General features: G+C 32.9%; 1 protein-coding gene across 1 annotated transcript in view; it reads left to right on the top strand.

Moving 5' to 3' along the window:
* CDH18 (cadherin 18) overlaps positions 1 to 21,273 on the top strand; it is a 137,956-nt gene that overhangs the window by 15,498 nt on the left and 101,185 nt on the right. Inside the window, exons 2-3 of the mRNA XM_022581425.3 lie at positions 6,568 to 6,755; positions 18,260 to 18,513. Coding sequence (XP_022437133.3) covers positions 6,568 to 6,755; positions 18,260 to 18,513 — 442 coding nt within the window. The remainder of the gene's footprint in view (positions 1 to 6,567; positions 6,756 to 18,259; positions 18,514 to 21,273) is intronic.

Here is a 21,273-nt window from a genome sequence, read left to right as displayed (position 1 = left end):
ATTGACTCTCAGTTGTCAGAATTCTTAAAGGTGATTCTACATGTTATATGTCTTCAGGATTGATGGTTGCATGTTGTTTTGTTTTTTGTTTTGTTAGAATTAGTGTTTAGAGTAAGTTTTGTCTGATATCATTTGTTATTTTAGGATAATTTTATATATTTCCTCCCATGGTTAATCATATTATCCTAAAAATGTGATGGAACATAAAGGTATTATATTTAGGATTAAAGTTTCAAAGGTACATGTGAATATTTATGTTAAACACAAATACTAATAAAATATTTGAGCATTAAATGCACACTGGGCTCTTTAGAATATGCTTTCTACTCTAAAAAAAAACCCGGGTCCCAAAGACCTTTGTTTCCTTGAAATTATTTAATTCCTAGTAACTCTATTTTTATATACTTAGTGATCTTTATTGTCAGAGACATCCAATGCTCATTGAGTTCATCTCAATTTATCATAATATCTCTGTTTTTTCTAATTTCTACTTTTAGTAATCTTATAATTATCTCACTAGAATATCATATACACACACATACATACAACTCAGTAGTTTTATTTTCCAAATTGCTGGTATTTTTTATCTTATTAGACAGGCTCTTTATTCATTCTTTTTATTCATTTGCCTATCAATGGACACTCAGGTTGTTTCCATATCTTGGCCATTGAGAATAATGCTGTAATGAACATGAGAATACAGACATCTCTTTGAGATCATAATTTGAATTCTTTTGGATATATACCCTGAAGTGGGATTTCTGGATCATATTGTAGTTCTATTTTTAATCTTCTGAGGGACCTCCATACTGTTTTACATAGTTGCTACACCATTTTACATTCTTACCAACAGTGTACAAGGATTCCAATTTCTCCACAACCTTGCCAACACTTTTTATCTTTTGTTCTTTGACAATAGCCAGCCTAACAGGTATGAGGTGGTCTCTCACTATAGTGTTAATTTGTGTTTCCCTGATAATTAATGATGTTGAGCATCTTTTCATATACCTGTTGGCTATAGGTATGTCTTCTCTGGAGATATGTCTGCTCAAATACTTTGCCCATTTTTAAATTTGGGTTATTCATTGTCTTTGTTTTGTTTTGCTATTGACTTGTAGGAGTTACTTATGTATTTTGGAAATTAAGCCCTTATCTGATATATGGTTTGCAAATATTTTCATGCGTCCTATATGTTGCCTTTTAATTCTGTTGATTGTCTCCTTTGCTGTGCAGAAGATTTTTTTAGTTTGATGTAGTCCCACTAATCTACTTTGCTTTTATTTTCTATGCTTTGTGCCATATTCAAGAAATTTTTGCCAAGACCAGTGTCAAGAAGGCTTTTCCCCATGTTTTCTTATAGGAATTTTACATTTTCAGGTTTTACATCTAAGTTTTTAACTCATTTTAAGTTGTTTTTTTTATATAGTAACATAGGTATTCAATTTCATTTTTTGCATGTATGTATCTACTTTTCCCATTACTATTTGGTGAAGAAACTCAGTTCCCCATATTCTTACTCTTGGCACCCTCATGAGAGACCAATTGACCTTATATGCATGGGTTTAATTCTGAACTCTCTGTCTTGTTTTATTGGTCTATATGTCTATATTTATGCCAGTACCATACTGTTTAATTACTGTAGCTTTGTAATATATTTTGAAATCAGGAAGTATAAAGCCTTCAGTTTTGTTCTTTTTTCTCATGATTGTTTTATATATGTTGAGTATTTTGTAGTTTCATAAAAATTTTAAGATAATAGTTTTCTATTTCTGTGAAAAAGTACCATTGGAATTGTGATTAGACTAGCGTAGCATTAAATTTGTAGATTTCTTTGGGTAGTATGGACATTTTGACAATATTAAGCCTAACATTATAATCCTTGAGTACAGGATGTCTTTCCATTATTCATGTCTCCTTTAATTTATTTTGTTTTATCAATGTTTTGTAGTTTTCACTACACAGTGATTTTATCTCCTTAAGTTTATTCCCAAGTATTATATTATTTTCAATGCTATTGTAAATAGGATTGTTTTCTGAATTTCCTTTATGGATTGTTCATCATTAGTGTATAGGAACACAACTGATTGTTGTGTGTTGATTTTGCAAACTGCCAATTTTACTGAATCTGTTTCTTCATTCTAACAGGGTTTTTATTTGTTTATTTGGTTTTATTTTTGTCTTATGGAGTCTCTAGGATTTTCTACCTATAAAGTCATGTCATCTGCAAACAGAGATAATTCTACTTCTTCCTTTCTCATTGTATTCCTTTTACTTTTTCTTCCTTATTTATTTGGCTAGAACTTCCAGTACAATGTTGAATAGAAGTAGGTGAGAATGGGCTCCTTGTCTTCTTCTGGATCTTTGAAGAAAACTTTTTATTTTTTTAACATTGAGTGATATTAGCTCTGAGCTTTTCATATATGCTTTTATTATTTTGAGGTATCTTCCTTCTATACCTAGTTTGTTTTGGTATATATTCAATAATAATGGAATATTATTCAACCCTGAAAAAGAATAGAATTCTACTATATGTGACATGTATGAGCCTGGAGAACATTATTCTAAGTAAAACAAGTCAGTCACAGAAGGACAAGTACTGTATGATTCCGCTTATATGAGGTTTCCAAAATAGTCAAACTTGCAGAAGCATATAATTCAGTAGTGGTTGTAAAGGGCAAAGAGAATAGAGGAAATGGGGAGTTGTTGTTCAATGGTTGTAAAAATTAACTTATGCTAGAAGATTAAATTCTAGAGCCCTGCTGTACCACATAGTGACTATAGTTAACAATGCAGTGTTGTGCACATCCAAATATGTTAATAAGGTTGATCTCACATTAAATATTTTTTTACCACAAAAAACAAAATAAAACAAAAACATGCAAAGAAGCTTTGGAAAGCATTGATGTATTTATCACCTTGATTTTGGTGATGATATTGCCAGTGTTTGCATTTGTCCAAACTCATGAAATTGTACACATTAAATATATACAATTCTTTGTATATCAAGTGTACCTCAATAAAGCTATCTAAAAAAAGAGACTCACTGTAGTTATTCTCCTGGAATTTAGAGTAATTTTAAGTATCTGGCTATTCATTCAGTCCTTGGACATTCTGCAGAAATATTCTAAACCTCTCTTGATTTATAAATAAATATTATCTATCAGCTATTTTGTAGTGATTAGTAGACATTTCATTTTGAATACTTTGGTATTATACATTTTAATAGTTTGAATCAGTTTGGGCATTTTATAGTCTTCATTATACACTTTTTAGGATATCCACTATACTTAGAATTATCCTTCTGAGTTGTATAATAGCATCTTAAATTCATGTCTAATTATTATTTCTAAAATATAATCCTCTTTTATAAGGCTTTTTTTTTTAGAGGAGTTTTAGATTTACAACAAAATTGGGAAGGAGATGCAGAGGTTCCCCATGTATCTTCTGCCCCTGCACTTAAATAGCATCCCCCATTGTCAACATCAATCACCAAAATTGTACTTTTTTTTTAACCAAGGATGAACTTATATTGACACATAATAATCACCTAAAGTCCATAGTTTAACTTAGGGTTTACTCTTGGTATTATATATTTTATGGGTTTGGACAAATGTAGAATGACCACCATTATAGTATCACACAGAATATTTTCACTGTCTTGAACATCCTCTTTGTTCTGCCTATTCATCTCTCCCCACCCCACCCCTGGAAACCACTGATATTTTTATTGCTCCATAGTTTTTTTTTTTTCCAGAATGTCATATAATTGGAATCATAGAGTATGTAGCCTTTTCAGATTGGCCTCTTTCATTTAGTAATGTGCACTTATTGTTTCTCCATGTCTTTACATGCCTTGGTAGCTCATTTCTTTTTCTTTTTAACAATAATGTTTCCTTGTGTAGATGTGCCACAGTTTATTTATCTATTCACCAACTGATGAACATCTTGGTGGCTTCCAAGTTTTAGCCGTGATAAATAAAGCTGCTATAATAGTCTTGTGTAGGTTTTTATGTCAAAAGAAATTTTCAGCTCCTTTGGGTAAAAAACAAGGAGCATGATTACTGGATGGTATGGTATCATCTAGGAGGATGAGCTGAGAATTTGAATATGACAAGTGGTTCATCTTGAGCACTGGCCGTAACAGCAATAATTTATTTCTTTATAAAATAAGATGTGGAGATAAAAAGACATTTAAATACATTATTCCAAGAATAAATGTTTATCATGATTTTTGTTTGTTTGTTTGGATTTTTGTTTTGTTATGGCTTTGGTTTTAATTTCCCCAAACATTATGCAAAGTGAACAGGATGACAAGAACTAAAATGGTCCTTTGTATTTTGCAAATCACTGACAACTACGGTGCAGTTGTATATGGATTATCTATTGCTGTATTGCAAATCAATCCAATTTAGCAGCTTAAAACAACCAATATTTATTATCTCACTATTTCTGGAGATCAGGAATCTAGGTTTGACTTAGCTGGAGGCCTCAGGTTCAGGTTCATAAGATCCCAGTGTAGGCAGCAGCAGAGGTTATGGTCTTATTCAAAGGCTTGCCTAGAGGGAGGCAGCGATGGTTTTTGCTTCCAGCTCACTAACACGATTGTTGTCAGTTTTCAATCACTTGTCATATGGTCCACTAGGTAGGGCTTCAATACAACCTGGTAGCTGGATTCCCCCAGGGGAACAATCTAAGGGAAAGTGAGAAAGAGTACCCATGATAGAAGCCATGGTCCTTTCATAACCTAATCTTGAAAGTGACACCTCATTAATTTTGCTATGTTCAGTTTATTAGAAGTGAGTCACTATACCTACCCAACATTTGAGGAAAAGGAATTACTTAAGGGTATGAATATCAAAAAGTAGGAAACATCAGGGGCCACCTCAGAGACTGCATACTAAAGGTTTTTTCACAGTTTACAATTCATAAATTCTCAACTATATGGAAAGTGTATAAAATGTTAAAGTACTAATCTTAATATACCCCATTTTGTCTAATGGGGCAAGGGGAAAAGTTACTATACTTGTAATACTTGTATCAACAAGTATCAATTCTTCCTTTGCACTTGATCTTCTTCTTCCAGGGATACTCTTCCTCTTGTAAGACTCTACCAAAATGTTTTCTGGGCCATGAATTTTTATGACCCACTGGTACAGGTTTTTGCAGCTTTCTTTGTGAAAACAATGTGCTTTGTAATACTACTATCATAATAGTTCTCTGATTTACTTATTTATCTCTGTGTGCTGACTTTTTTTTTTGTTTTTTTACAAGTGTCATTGTCCTAGTTTTAGCTAGTTGAAAGTCCTTTGTGAGGCTTACTGAATTATGGGAAGTTATCTAGTTTAGCTGGAATTTATAGACTTTAGAAACCAGGAACTTGACTTCCTAGACTACCACAAAAAGTTTTAGGTGACATGTTCTAATTTATTTTGCAACATTTCTATATATTTTTTCATCAGAACAGTGTTCTATTTTGTATGTAACTGCCTAGGAACATCATAATATTTTTAAGGATTCTAAAAATTATTATGGCCCTTAGATTAGTTATTTCAACATGAATTTTGCAAATATGGCCATTGTCAGAAGCCCCTTTTAGTGTTTCACAGCCTTGCTATCAAAAAGGGACTGACGTTCTTTCCTAGTTCCAGTTTGAATATTTCGGGGAGCATACTCTTTTTGTGAATCATTGTGAATCAGCTGCCTATCCTTTTACCCTTCAACTGTGAAGGGCAAGGTGGAGTCCTGTAAAAACATGGGTTTAATGCTCTTCCCAGGTCAATTAGCTTTGTCAGGAGGGATAGAGCCTTTAGCAATATGACAGATCCTGATAAAAGCACGTGATTCAGCTCAGCGGATAATGTGTTTCACAGAAGAAGGTGCTCTACCCATGAAATGTTATGTTGGTGAGAGCTGTTGAGCTAAAAAATAACATTTGAAGTCAAGTAGTGTAAATATATTTATAGAAGAGGACTGGGAAATATCTCTGTTGAATAATGGATAAACACAAACACACACACACACACGTCGATGTTCAGTAGCAACATACAGCACTTTAAAACATACAATTGTACCTTTAGAAGCAAATTAGAATATTCCATACACTTACCAGATGCACTAACCTAAAAAAACTTATTATCATAACACAACTAAACAATTATTACCTCAGAGAAATTATTTTTATAGATGTTTTATATTCACTTATCCATGTAGTCTAATTGTATTTATGTATAATGTTAAATCACCATTAATTTAATCATGGTTGAAAATCTTTATAAAATTACATTTTAATTAAAGATTTCTGTTATTTATATAGCTATTTGAGATTTGCTATATAAATAACTTGCTGTAATAGATATGATTCTAACTTGACAATAAAACAATTGATGACAACATGTCCATTATGCTTAATGTCTAATTCATAAGTGTCTATAGGGAAATGTGAACATTTGTGAAAGAGATATAAGCATAAATAGATGTATGGTCTAAATATTTTAATGTCTCTTTCTAATAAGATTATTTTATGAACATTATTATCATTAAATAAGTTTAATATGAAATATTTTTCAGAGCACTATCAGCTGTATGTTCCTGAGTCAGCCCAAGTTGGTTCAGCTGTTGGGAAAATCAAGGCAAATGATGCAGACACTGGTTCAAATGCGGACATGACATACTCCATCATTAATGGTGACGGTGTTGGGATATTCTCTATCTCCACTGACAAAGAGACCAGAGAAGGGATCCTTTCCTTAAAGAAGGTAAAAAAAAAAAAAAAAAAAATATATATATATATATATATATATATATATATATACTGTTAGTGATTTAGGCAATTCATTCATTTTTCCACGAATGGAAATTTGGCAGAGGTATGAATAATGTATATTGTCATGTCATTAAAATGATCAAATATTTCCGCTTTAATATGTAATTACATTTTAATTATGATTATGTCTAACTGTTTAAATCCTCTCTTAAGAAATGTATTTTAGTAGGGTGGGAAGATTGGATATAGAATGCACTATGAATGTGTCGCCTCATCTTTGTTTTCAGATAACATATTTATCATGAATGCCTGTTCTATTAATGTCATTACTCTATGCTGTACTAATCAAAGTAGCATTAAGAGACCTTCTAACTAATGTAAAAAACTTCATCATGTTGGCTAACAATATTTAGGAGACGAGTTTGCTTGACGGTCATGGATCTTTTAGTGAAGCCATTAACCTTCTTCCCCATTCTTTTTTATTCCTAAGAATTTGTCATTGGACTAAATCTATTGCTTTTTGCCTTTAAGAGACAATAATGCTCATGTCCTTGTAAAAATGAAGTGGAACACAGGCAATTAGCAAAGAAGGATTTAAATGTAATTCCTAATGCAGTATGTCTCAGTCTTTAAATGTTTAACAACTTCAGCTTGCAAATATACTAACATTTAGGTCCCTAGGCCCTTCCCTCCATATTTTGATTCAGAAAGGATGGAGTGGGGGTAAAGAATTGGCCTTTTTAACAAGTACTCCAGATGATTCTACTGTGTAATATGTTCAGAGCACAGGCTGAGAAATTTTATTCTGATGTGCTACTGTAATATCGAAGTGAACCAATCAATCTATCTTTCAATCTATCAATCATCTATTTATCTATTTGAATCTAGCTATCTTTCATCTATCATCTAGCTATCTATCTAATCATCTATTTGTGTGTTTTGTATACAATTTTCACACTTTGTAAAATCTCATTTATTCTTCTAATAATCACAATTTTATATTGATTTAAAATTGAGGATTAATATGCTTTTTGTATGTTACAAAAGGGGCCTGCAAAGTAGAGCTTAAAGTGTGTAAATACTTAAGAAGTAGTCATCACTGGTCTATATAAAATATTGATTCTTCACCTAAAATATCTCATTTTCAACTTTCTGAGATTGTCAAACTTGGATCAAAAATGTGTTAATAAAAGTAGTCAACTTCCATGTCTTCGTTTAACAAATATGTGAGCTTTGAGTGTCTCTTATGTGCCCATAACTGTGCTCTACAAGAGTCATGAGAGCCTGAGCAGAACCAAAGTCACTGTCTTCTTGCATAGAGCTTCCACTCTATTGAAGTGGAGAGATACCAATCAAATATCATATGCATTCTTAGATAGGTAATAAAACTGTTCTGTGAAGGAGAGTTACACAGTGCTGTTGGGAAAACAAAATCTAGGGTGTTTGGTGCTGTCTGATAGTCAGCAGTGATTGAACAGAGAACTGAAAGAAATTTAGGAGGTAGTTAGGTAAAGAGCATTACAGGAAGAGGAAAGAAAACACAAGAACCTGAATGGAGTAGAACATGGTACAGTAAGGACCTAAAAACCTTCATTGATCCTGGAGCAGAGAGTGAGGGAGTTAGTGCATAGGTGAGCACACAGGGCCTTGTTAAATTTTACCCAATGGAGAGCCATTGAAGCTATCTAAGCAGGAAGTGATAAGGTCTCATTTGATGTCAGTATTTCTAATTAATTGTTAATAGAAACTACACAAGGACAAGACTATTTTTTAACTTATCACTGCATTCCCAATGTCTAGCATGTTTTCTGACATTGCGTAGGCATTCAATAAGCATTAGAGTAATTAATGGATATACTATGGATTAAAAAATGAAGTGAGGATTGTCTGCTTTTCATTCCTTGGATGGCTTCTTCACTCAGGTAAATCCAGGTAAGCAGATGAATAACTCTTTCTGAAAGATGAGTCTTGAACCCTAGGGAACACCAGTATTTAAGAAACAAGCAGAAGGCAGGAAAGAAATAGAGTCTTTGAAGAAAATATCAAAAAACAGAGGTGAATTTTATCATTGAAAATTCCCAAGGGATGCTGAACAGGAGGAAGATAGTCATTAAAAATATGAAGGATTCTAGAACTGAAACACAATTTAGGATTATAAAGATTCATTCGATTTGGCAAAAGGGGGCAGGGTGATTCTCATGAGCAGTTTTCAGCTCTCCATCCACATCCGCATCATCATTATCATCACAATAGATAGTAACAGCAAATAACATTTGTTAAGTGTTTCCTCTGTGTCAGGATGAGTTTTAAGAACTTTTCCCAAATATTTATTGAGCTGGTACACCTATTATCATTCCTTTCAATCTAACTGGAACATTATGATATAGGGAATATTATTATTCTCACTAATAAAACAAACTGAATCACAGAGAAAAAGAATTGTATCCGTGTAGAAACTGATGGACAGAAAATTGAACTCAGGAATCTGTCTCTTCAGAGTCTGAAAAGTTACCCATTTTACATACTTAAATGAAATATATGTATTTATTATTTGCTAAAATGAAGAGAAGAACAAATTTAGTGTGGTGGAGAGAAAATTGTAGGCAAGGAAATGGGAGAAAAAATTAAAAGGAAAAAAAAGAAAAAAACAACACTATCCCCTTTAAGAAGCTTTGTAGTAAAGCCAGGGAGAAACTTTAAAAAGCAAGTAAATGAGAACATCATAAAATGGAGATTTTAATTGTAAGTTGGGAGACTGAAAGTGTGTTTATAGCAGATGGATAAAAGGTCAATAGAGACAAGAAACTGGGGATACTAAAGAGAGGGTAATTGAATTCAAAAGATGCTCTGAGGTAGAAATGGCCCTGTTTAGGATCTCGATCACAGGTGGAAAGAAAGAACCTATGATAATATTCCTCCTTATTTGACAAAATCAAACAGGAGGGAGAAATAAATATTTGCAGATAAGTTTGCAACGATTTAGCTGGAATATGTGTGGGGTGTGGGTAGCAGGGGGATCCTTGCCTATTGAGAACTATTGTCCTTATAAAGTAGGAATTTATATCATGTTTACAAATGTGAGGGTAGTGGTGGATGATGTGAATACACACATAATCCAAAATACAAGTATAGATTGTGGGTTTAAGGACAATGGGGATCTTACCACCCTGCATGGCCTCAATTAATTTGATGCTGTTTGTGAAAAATGAAGGCAAAATGGTATATGTGCATATGTGTGCACATATATGTAGTTAACATTCTCTATTTTATATTGCATACACATATACACATACTCAATAGGTATTTTCAAGGTAAGTGTTTCAATTACGTAAATGGTAATGACTATGTACTGAAAATAACCTTGATAATGAGTCCAAATTATCTTTCTATTTTTTTCCTGAATTTATTTTCTAATGTAGTCTACACTTCCTCTAAACTGTATTAATGTTTGCATTGATCTATTTTCTTAATCCTTCAGATTAGGATTATCAATTTTAGAGTTATTCCATTGCTGTATATTTTATGTTATAAATAATTACAATTTGGAAACTAAACTGTATAACTCTGTGGATTTTAACCTTTAAGAGGCACTCATTCAGATGGCAGGGAACAGAAAAAACAGTCCTTTCAAACCTGTTCCTTATTTAATCTCTGAGGCAGCTCACTTTAGCCAGCAAGGCAGAACAGCTAATCTTCCCAAAGATCAAAATCAGCACTGCTCTATAAATCAGCTTGCAGGAGCATCTGCACATTCCTGTCCATATCATGCCTTCATCAGAAAATTGCCAAGTTGAATTCACCAGTCCATGGTGTGGTACGTTGTAAATACACTTTGATAACTTTCATTTATTGTTTAATGGAGCCTGACTGGGTGGAAAGGGGAAAAAAAGATATGGTTGAATGCAACTTGATGTGCTCTTTCCTCTGACATAAACCCTGTAGCTAGGGATAGGCTTCATAGCAGTCTCTCTCAGATTCTCTTCTTGTGGTCCATATGCCGATTTGCTTTCTTTATAATAAGCAGTTGTTCCATTTTTCTTTTTAATTCAAGGGTCCAATCCTATTTGCTTTCCTGACTCTCAGCAAATACTGTCTGTAGTATCACTTTTCTTCTTCAAGTGTATTTAACTGCAAATACAATGCCTAATATTTTAAGCCAAAATTCTTAAACATGGTTTTTCAAGTCAATGAAGGGTGGTGGAAAATACAATCTTTACTGTCAGATGAAATATAAATTTTGGTCTTGCCATTTAAGAGATCTATGAATTATCTCAAGTCTTTTAATCTTCAGTTTTCTTATTTTAACGTTTTATGAAGTGATAATTACAAAGAGATAAAATAAGGTAAAATAGTATTCTAGGCTGTGTCTGGCTAATAAGTACAATAATACCTCAATATCTTTTGGAAATCCAAAAAAGAGGGGATATATGTGTATGTACAGCTGATTCATGCTGTATAGTAGAAACTAACACAATATTGTAAAGCAACTATACTCCAATAAAAATTAATTTTTAAAAATAAAAAATAAAAACAAAAGTTAACATAAAAAAGTATAATAATACCTCAATATCTACATTTCTTGTCTTCCTTTCTTTTTCTATTTGCACCAAATTTTAATTACACTTTCTAGACCTCTCCATGTGTTTATTTTACTGCCCTCCTTTATTTCATGTTATCCAAATCACCTATAATCACACAAAGAATGACACATCCTGTGTATATTTTTTTGAATGATGTCAATATTTTCTTATTGAAGCATAGTTGATTTACAATGTTGTGTTAATTTCAGGTGTACAGCACAGTGATTCCTATATCTATCTATCTATCTATCTCCTTTTTCAGATTTTTTTCCCTTATAGGTTATTACAAAATATTGAGTATAGTTCCCTGTGCTATAAAGTAGGTCCTTGTTGGTTATCTGTTATATATAGTAGTGTGTATATGTTAATTCCATCCTCCTAATTTATCCCTCCCCACGCCCCTCCCCCTTTGGTATCACATGCACATGCTGTCACTCATGGCTCTTGGTGATCTTCTTCCCCCTCTGTCTTCTGTAAAAGATTTTTATCAAAGTTCAAGTTTAATTTTGTCTTTGCAGTGCAACATTTCCAGAGATGTTTCAGTCACAAATACTTTCTTTGAATTATCTTCTCTGTTTTATGTATCAAGGTAGGCATTTCACTAATTTTTCACTGTAGAAAACACAGCAATTCCATATCCCTCTTAAATCTGCTAGATCTAATAGAGTAGAAAAAACTTATTCTAATTATTCATTATGAATGTACTGATAATTTCCATTAATGTGTATCTGTGTGTGCTACAAGTGTATGTCTGTCCACAGTAGTTGTTAAACATTTTTGCAACTGGGTACCTTGTATTTTTAAAATTTTTATACTGCGGTGTGTAAAAGATCTTTATACCACTTTATTTAACAAAGGATCAGAGATGGATGGTGAGAGTAAACATAAAACGTTATATAAGTATTTTTAAAGTTTAAATTAATCCTAAGAGAAAATATATGAAATGTTTCCAGCTATAACCATACTAGGTCCATTCCAAATAGCCACATTTTAAATTTTTTAGTGGATTGCATTTATTGAATTTTTCTTTATCATTTCTTTGACTTGCGTTGAGTGACAGAATAAGAATCAGGACTTCCTTTGCTATTGGGTTGTAAAGTTTGGGGACTATGAACCACAATGTGCAGTAAAAAAATAAGGCATCCCAACTTATTATAAATGCACACACAGGCAAACACATGTGCACACTTTGTATATAAGAAGGAATAGGTTTCTAATGCTAATGGACTATTTATAAAAACTAAACATTCATTAGAGATTTTATTACTTAAAAAATCAGCCAAGCTACTATTTTTATTCTTATAAGATTCTAATACCTGGAAAGTGGTTCTCCTGCTTAGCCAGAAGCTGAAGAGGAAAGTCCAACTTTCAATTCAGTGAAATCTATCACTATATTTATACTACCTTTTGACAGAGGACTGCTTTGGGCAAACTTTTGTTCTGACTCTTCATCTATAGGCATGACCATGGAGTGACAGACCCACTGAAACTATTTTGAACATCAATTAACAGTTTTTAACACATATTCCTACAATATAATTTAGTGTACTAGTTGAAACAGCCTGTTGAGTTAAGCTATCCACACCCATGTGTTATTGGTAAATTTGCATATGTGTGGGACTATTGAAATATCCACACATATGTATATGTGTTTGTATGTAAATATATATAAATAATATAACATAGAATATATAAATATACTTCATATATATTATGTATGTGTTATTTAAAATATTTTAAAATATTTAAAATATTTTCATTCATTTCTTCAGTCTTCAAATGACAGTGAGCAAATATGTAAGATTTATTTGTATCAATAACCTTGGAATTATACACATTAAATGATCATGACACTCTTCTGCATAGAGAAATTTATAATATAACTTATACATGTGTTCCAGTCTTTGCAGAATGTCCACCATCCAGGAGAGGACTTTGACAAGGACCACGAATCATGGCATAATCAGAAAGCCTAGCTGATGAAACATTCAACTTCATGCAATTTTTCTTATGTTTTTGGCAAACTACTATCATTTAAGATATGCCATTTTTCAGGAAACAATAATTAATAAAAATATCAGTCACTATTCCAGGATTTGGCCATTTTTTGCATAATTGAAGTGACATTTTTTCATGTATTAAAATGTTGGTATCTGTCCTATTATTATCCTCCCATTCCTGCAATGGAAAACCTGGATGATGATGCAATATAGAAACTCGACCAAGGAGAGGTCCTATGGAGTCTCTTCTCTTATTATTTAGGAAAACAGAATTTTAGGAATTTCTTAAACTCCAAGAAGAATTGAGTCATAGAGCAACTTGACTAAATGCTGTTTTCAGTATCCATCTATTTATGATGGTTATATAGTTCCAGAGGAGGAATATATTAGTGTGATTTAATGAATAGTAGAAGTGATTAATGAGAAACAATTAACATGTTCCAAATATGTAAATCTGGCTAGAAAGATAACTTATCTACAGGAATATGAAATGTGTTCATATTAAAGAGGGAAAATTATGATTTTAAAAGTTAGAAAGAGCAATGATATGTGAAAGTAATTACTAGGAGTAATAGGATAAAATTAAGAAACTAAAACGTAAGATGAAAATTGGAGTCAATTCAGTGACAGTGAACTGCATTAGGACATTAACAGTAACTAAAGAAAAGTAAGAGGAGTCCCACTGCCTGGGGAAGTTAAAATTACACCAGAATAAACACATTAAAAAAATAAAATTGAAGTTAACTAGTTAATTTCTCATTTCAGATAAATGACAGTTTCCTAGTATAAGTATATCCTATGTGATAACTGACACATATGTTATTAAAAATAATTTTAATTTACTAAATTTGACAACAATAATCATAGCGTTTGTTAACTATGAGCATCAATGAGTTGGTAGCTTTGTTTTCTTACTCTCAGAACTTGGACCACAAGTGAGCCTTGTCCAGGGAACTAAACCCAAAACAAATTCTATAAAAATGAATAAAGAATCTGATGGTGTTCCTCCAATATTTCTCTCTAAACATTAATATTATGTTAGTAAACTCCAGGAGAACACCTTTGCCTTAGGCTCATCTACTTCTTGTCTTAAACACTGAACTCTTAATCCAAATTTGCAGTTTTCATAAAAAAGAAAAGGAAACGGCATAGTTCTGAAATTTTGTTAAATGAGATAAACTATGTTCAAATTGTAAACACTCACCCCCCCACACCAAATATCTTGGTGAGACCAGATTTATGGAGTAAATAATGGTGAACATTATCAAAGACTGGAGCCTATTCTTTCCAAGAGTCTTCAAGTAGCTCAAAAGGGAATAACTCTTTCCACAGTTCTTTTTTTCAGCTTGATTGTTTTAATCATCTGTTCAATCCAAATGATTATTGTAAGAATCCAGCCCAAAAAACCTACAAGCATGGGCAGTTGAAATTTTAATATAGTATAGCTGGAAAAAACTATTTATTATGCTCATAAACAATCTCTGGCTCTATAATCACCCTTATCAAGTTCCTACTGTGCCTCATGTTTATGGAGTTATTCTGTATCCATTTTTGTTTTGTTTTGTTTTAAGACAGGAGAAGGGTATGTTTTGTGTTATGTAAACTCGCAGCCAGACATTTCATGTTTTTGCCTTCTTGGTACTCTGATAACCTGAGTACATTTTCTTTTAATTTTTTTCCTCCACCTTTTCATCAAAACCAGGTTTTAGATGAATAGCTCTCACTGTTCTTGGTATATTGTTTCTGATAGACTATTTTAGGTAATAAAACAATCTGCTGGTAACTATGGAAGGTGAAAACCACAGACAGAGTTCTAACTAGTTTCCCAGGAGCAAAATATTACTACGAAATTACTGGAATATCTCTTTACAATGTATGAATGGTAAGTATTTGGAAAACTTTACCAGGATTTACAGTAAGAGGAAAAATAACAATTATAATCCTAATCCAATCTCTATGTACTATTGTAGTTTTAATACAAAACAAAGAATTAACATACTTTATATTGTATACAAAATCCTGCAATCTCCAAGAATAAATAGTGTAATTTCTTCCCAGTTTTTCTATACTTGCAATTTAGCACTGCCATGTTTTCTTCATAAATGAGGTTGTTAAAAATATTTCCATCTACATTAACTCATCTGCTTCTAAATTCCTGTCCCAACCTGAAATAATGCTTCTCTTTCCTTAGTGACTCGAAATGGGTCCTATCCATCCATCTGCCTGAAAAACAAGTCCTCCAAAATGATTATCCTTTTCTTGGGGTAGTTAAATATACATGAGATAATCATAAACATGAAACCATGAGTTCACATAAACAGCCTGTACCTTTGCAGTAGGTAGGTGAGCGTTAAGATAAATGACATCTAACTTGCCAGGGGACCTGCTAAAAATGGAAAAAGAGATGCCTGTCATATTGGATGCACAGCTTGATAATAATATCTGATAGGGTAGAGGTGGCCAAAAATATCCCCACAAATTTCATTGAGAGTCTTTCTGACTCTCAATGAACCTTAGTCATTATAAAGTCTACCAGATGCAGCAGATTAAGTCTAAAAAATTACACTGATCTCAAACAAGTAGTAAACCTGCCAAGGGTGTTGCTTTCCATGAGCAAAATGCCTGGATTCTGACAATCCATGTTCCTCTGCGCCAAGGGGACCACACCTGTGCACCTAATTCTTCTTTTTTTTTAATTTATTTATTTTATATTTATTTTTGGCTGCGTTAGGTCTTTGTTGCTGCACACAGGCTTTTTCTAGTTGTGGCAAGAGGAGGCTACTCTTCGTTGCAGTGTGTGGGCTTCTCATTGCGGTGGCTTCTCTTGTTGCCGAGCACTGGCTCTAGGCGCGCGGGCTTCAGTAGTTGCAGCACATGGGCTCAGTAGTTGTTGTGCACCTAATTCTTGATAGGCAGAAAGTGTGTACCATTTCTAGAACAGGTGATTTAAATTTGGATGAGACTTCTTGAATTAGCCCAAGACATTCTTATTTACTAATGTTAAGGAGAGAGGAGTCAAGGAAAGAAGTACAATAAATCTGTGGGTCCAACTGAAAGTAATACAACCTGCCAAACAAGATGGATGTTAGTTACTTTGGCAATTCATTTCTAGTCTTAATTCCCTGAGAAGGAAATGAATCCCACTTGGTGGGTTATAAACTTCAGATCAATTATCCCTTCTTTAAAGTATATAAATCTAAAATACATAATATCTGTACCATATATAAATGTATATGTATCATATATATGGTTCATATTTAAGAATTTTAGTTTTAACATTATTTAAAATTTTATTTTGTCTTATAAACACTTGTAAAATATTGTAATGACCCAGTCTCATCCATGGCCCTGAGAAGTATTCTAGGTTCTTAGTATCTGGTTGGGAAATTAAATGTTTGTTTTTCCTTCTTGCAATCTCCAGTCTTTGGGAAGGCCAATTTTCTAAGGCAATTCAGAAAAAATAAGGGAAATAATCATCAGTAGGACTGATCTTCTGTTTATAAGATCCCGTTAAGGATACTCTACAAATTCTCCTTGGCTCTTAGGGTAAAGGAAAATATCTGAGTTCCTCCATAGGGAATGATCATACTTTGATCCTGCCAAGAAAGAAGGCTGCAAGATTGAAGCAGGCTACTGAAAAATCAGTGGCAGAAATAGGGATGAAAAAGTATCTATTGTTTCTTTTCATAGGTGTTAATCTATAGGTAATTCACAATGATCAAAATAAAGGCTGATATCTGTATCACCTGCACTAGCATCAACATGGAGACTTTTGATGTGGCTAATCCTAAATCTAAGCTCATTTTATGTCACACAGCCTATGTGCGTCATGTTTAACACTTTCAAAACCTTCAGTTCTTACCTAAAAAGGTACTTCCTCTTGCAAATATTACCTACCTGCTCACACACTTCTGTATCTATGTTTGTATCCTTATTATTTTCATAATACCTACTATGTCTTATAACACTAAATGTACAGTGCTATAAATGTCTATAAATCTTATAATAGACCATATATTCCCTGGGACAAAACACTAGACTGACCTTATTTTTATTCATTATTGTATGCTAAGCCAAATTCGTGACTCCGGACATATATGATTAATAGAAAAAAAATTGGCTGGGTGATTTAAAAAATAAGAAAAAAATAAAAAATTATGACAAACTATTAATGTAAATTCAAAGCTAAAAAGTAAAACTAAAAATGAACAGAATACTGTAATAAAAAATAAAGTTGATCAAAACATAATAATAAAGGGAATAAAAAACAAAACTAATACATGAAATGGTATTAACAGCAAAAAAGAAATTAAAAAAATAATACAATTAAAACAACAAAAATGAAATTCAAAAGTCTGTATAAAATCTTCTGCTAAAATTTCAAGAAAATATTGTTGCACTGAAAATGTAAACATTTATCCAATTTTAAAATAAGATACCAAGTTTAAAACCAGCAAAGTGAAAATAAGATGATAATAGGTAAAAATCAATGATATGAGATAAATTGTTTAAATGCAAAATAAAAAAATGTATTTTTTAAATTTCTCAAATTAGTAGCAAATATTTTAAAAATTAATAATTTAAGCTGAAGAGGAGATAGAAAGAAGTTACCAGAAGAGACTAAGAATGAGTCTGCAAAAATCAATATTTGTTTGACTGCGGGAAATTTCCTTTTGTTGCTAGTTATCATCATATTTATGGCTCTGAAAAATCACAGTTGATTCAGACTTGAGTTTCCATGGTTTCTGCTTTAGGTGTCACTGTTAAGATAAACTTCATAGTTTCTTTATAAATGGAAGTGGATTGACCTAAACCTATCCATGTTTGTTTGTTTGTTTCAAAAAAAGGAAAAGAAAATATTTGTTTAACAAGTGATGGTAGTCATAATATTGGAAATCTTATTTTTTTTCCCACAGCCACTGAACTATGAGAAAAAGAAGTCATATACCCTCAACATAGAAGGAGCCAATACACATCTTGATTTTCGCTTTTCTCACTTGGGTCCTTTTAAAGATGCTACCATGCTGAAGATCATTGTTGGGGATGTAGATGAACCACCACTATTTTCCATGCCTTCCTATGTCATGGAAGTCTATGAAAATGCCAAGGTTGGGACTGTTGTTGGCACAGTTTTGGCACAAGATCCCGACAGTGCTAACAGCTTAGTAAGGTATGGTATACTTCCACCTTTTAGACATATACAGATTTTATTGACTCTCACAGTAATTTAAAATGAATTAAATAATATTTAAAATATTTATTTTCTATGTTATTTTCTTTTTTTTGCATATATACCATTGTATTCTTTTTTTTTAACAACTTTATTGGAGTATGATTGCTTTACAATGGTGTGTTTGCTTCTGCTGTATAAAAAAGTGAATTGGCTATATGCATACATATATCCCCATATCCCCTCCCTCTTGCATCTCCCTCCTACCCCCCTTATCCCACCCCTCTAGGTGGTTGCAAAGCACCCAGCTGATCTCCCTGTGCTATGCAGCTGCTTCCCACTAGCTATTTATTTTACATTTGGTAGTGTATATATGTCACTGCCACTATCTCACTTCATCTGAGCTTACCCTTCCCCCTCCCCATGTCATCAAGTCCATTCTCTACATCTGCGTCTTTATTCCTGTCCTGCCCCTAGGTTCATCAGAACCTTTTTTTTTTTTTTTTTAGATTCCATATATATGTGTTAGCATACAGTAATTGTTTTACTCTTTCTGACTTACTTCTCTCTGTATGACAGACTATAGGTCCATCAACCTCACTACAAATAACTCAGTTTTGTTTATATTTATGGCTGAGTAATATTCCATTGTATATATGTGCCACATCTTCTTTATCCATTCATCTGTCGATGGACACTTAGGGTGCTTCCATGTCCTGGCTAGTGTAAATAGAGCTGCAATGAACATTGTGGTACATGACTCTTTTTGAATTATGGTTTTCTCAGGGCATATGCCCAGTAGTGGGATTGCGGGGTCATAAGGTAGTTCTATTTTTAGTTTTTTAAGGAACCTCCATACTGTTCTCCACAGTGGTTGTATCAATTTACATTCCCACCAACAGTGCAAGAGGGGTCCCTTTTCTCCACATCCTCTCCAGCATTTATTGTTTCTAGATATTTTGATGATGGCCATTCTGACTGGTGTGAGGTGATACCTCATTGTAGTTTTGATTTGCATTTCTCTAATAATTAGTGGTGTTGGGCATCTTTTCATGTGTTTGTTGGCAATTTGTATATCTTCTTTGGAGAAATGTCTATTTAGGTCTTCTGCCCATTTTTGGATTGGGTTGTTTGTTGTTTTGATATTGAGCTGCATGAGCTGCTTGAATATTTTGAGATTAATCCTTTGTCACTTACTTAATTTGCAAATATTTTCTCCCATTCTGAGGGTTCTCTTTTCATCTTGTTTATGGTTTCTTTTGCTGTGCAAAAGCTTTTGTTTCATTAGGTCCCAACTGTATATTTTTGTTTTTATTACCATTTCTCTAGGAGGTGGGTCAAAATGGATCTTGCTGTGATTTATAACATAGAGTATTCTGCCTATGTTTTCCTGTAAGTGCTTTTTATTGTCTGGCCTTATATTTAGGTCTTTAATCCATTTTGAGTTTATTTTTGTGTATGGTGTTATGGAGTGTTCTAATTTCTGTCTTTTACATGTAGCTGTCCAGTTCTCCCAGCACCACTTATTGAAGAGCCTGTCTTTTCTCCCTTGTATACTCTTGTCTCCTTTATCAAAGATAAGGTGACCATATGTGCTTGGGTTTATGTCTCGGCTTTCTATCCTGTTCCATTGATCTATATTTCTGTTTTTGTGCAAGTGCCATACTGTCTTGATTACTGTAGCTTTGTAGTATAGTCTGAAGACAGGGAGCCTGATTCCTCCAGCTCTGTTTTTCTTTCTCTAGTTTGCTTTGGCTATTCGGGGTCTTTTGTGTTTCCATACAAACTATGAAATGTTTCGTTCTAGTTCTGTAAAAAATGCCATTGGTAGTTTGATAGGCATTGCATTGAATCTGTAGATTGCTTTGGGTAGTATAGTCATTTTCAAAATGTTGATTCTTCCACTCCAAGAACATGGTATATCTCTCCATCTGTTTGTATCATCTTTAAATTTCTTTCATCAGTATCTTATAGTTTTCTGCCTACAGGTTTTTGTCTCCCTAGGTAGGTTTATTCCTAGGTATTTTATTATTTTTGTTGCAATAGTAAATGGGAGTGTTTCCTTAATTTCTCTTTCAGATTTTTCATCATTAGTGTATAGGAATGCCAGAGATTTCAATGCATTAATTTTGTATCCTGCTACTTTACCAAATTCATTGATTAGCTCTAGTAGTTTTCTGGTAGCATCTTTAGGATTCTCTATGTATCATATCATGTCATTTTCAAACAGTGTCAGTTTTACTTCTTCCTTTACAATTTGGTTTCCTTTTATTTCTTTTACTTCTCTGATTGCTGTGGCTACAACTTCCAAAATTATGTTGAATAATAGTGGTGAGAGTAGGCAACCTTGTCTTGTTCCTTATCTTAGAGGAAATGGTTTCAGTTTTTCACCATGGAGAACAATGTTGGCTGTGAGTTTGTCATATATGGCCTTTATTATGTTGAGGTAGATTCCCTCTATGCCTACTTTCTGCAGTGTTTTAATCATAAATGGGTGTTGAATTTTGTCAAAAGTTTTTTCTTCATCTATTGAGATTATCCTATGGTTTTAATCCTTCAATTTATTAATATAGTGTATCACATTAATTGACTTGCATATATTGGGGTATCCTTACATTCCTGGGGTAAACCCCACTTGATCATGGTGTATGATCCTTCTAATGTGCTGTTGGATTCTGTTTGCCAGTATATTGTTGAGGATTTTTGCATCTATATTCATCAGAGATACTGACCTGTAGTTTTCTTTTTTTGTAATATCTT

This window comes from Delphinapterus leucas, chromosome 3, assembly GCF_059928025.1.
Source record: "Delphinapterus leucas isolate spDelLeu-1000000601 "Yukka" chromosome 3, BTC_Dleu_Yukka2, whole genome shotgun sequence".
NCBI lineage: Eukaryota > Metazoa > Chordata > Mammalia > Artiodactyla > Monodontidae > Delphinapterus > Delphinapterus leucas.
This window is presented reverse-complemented; position numbering and strand designations above follow the sequence as displayed.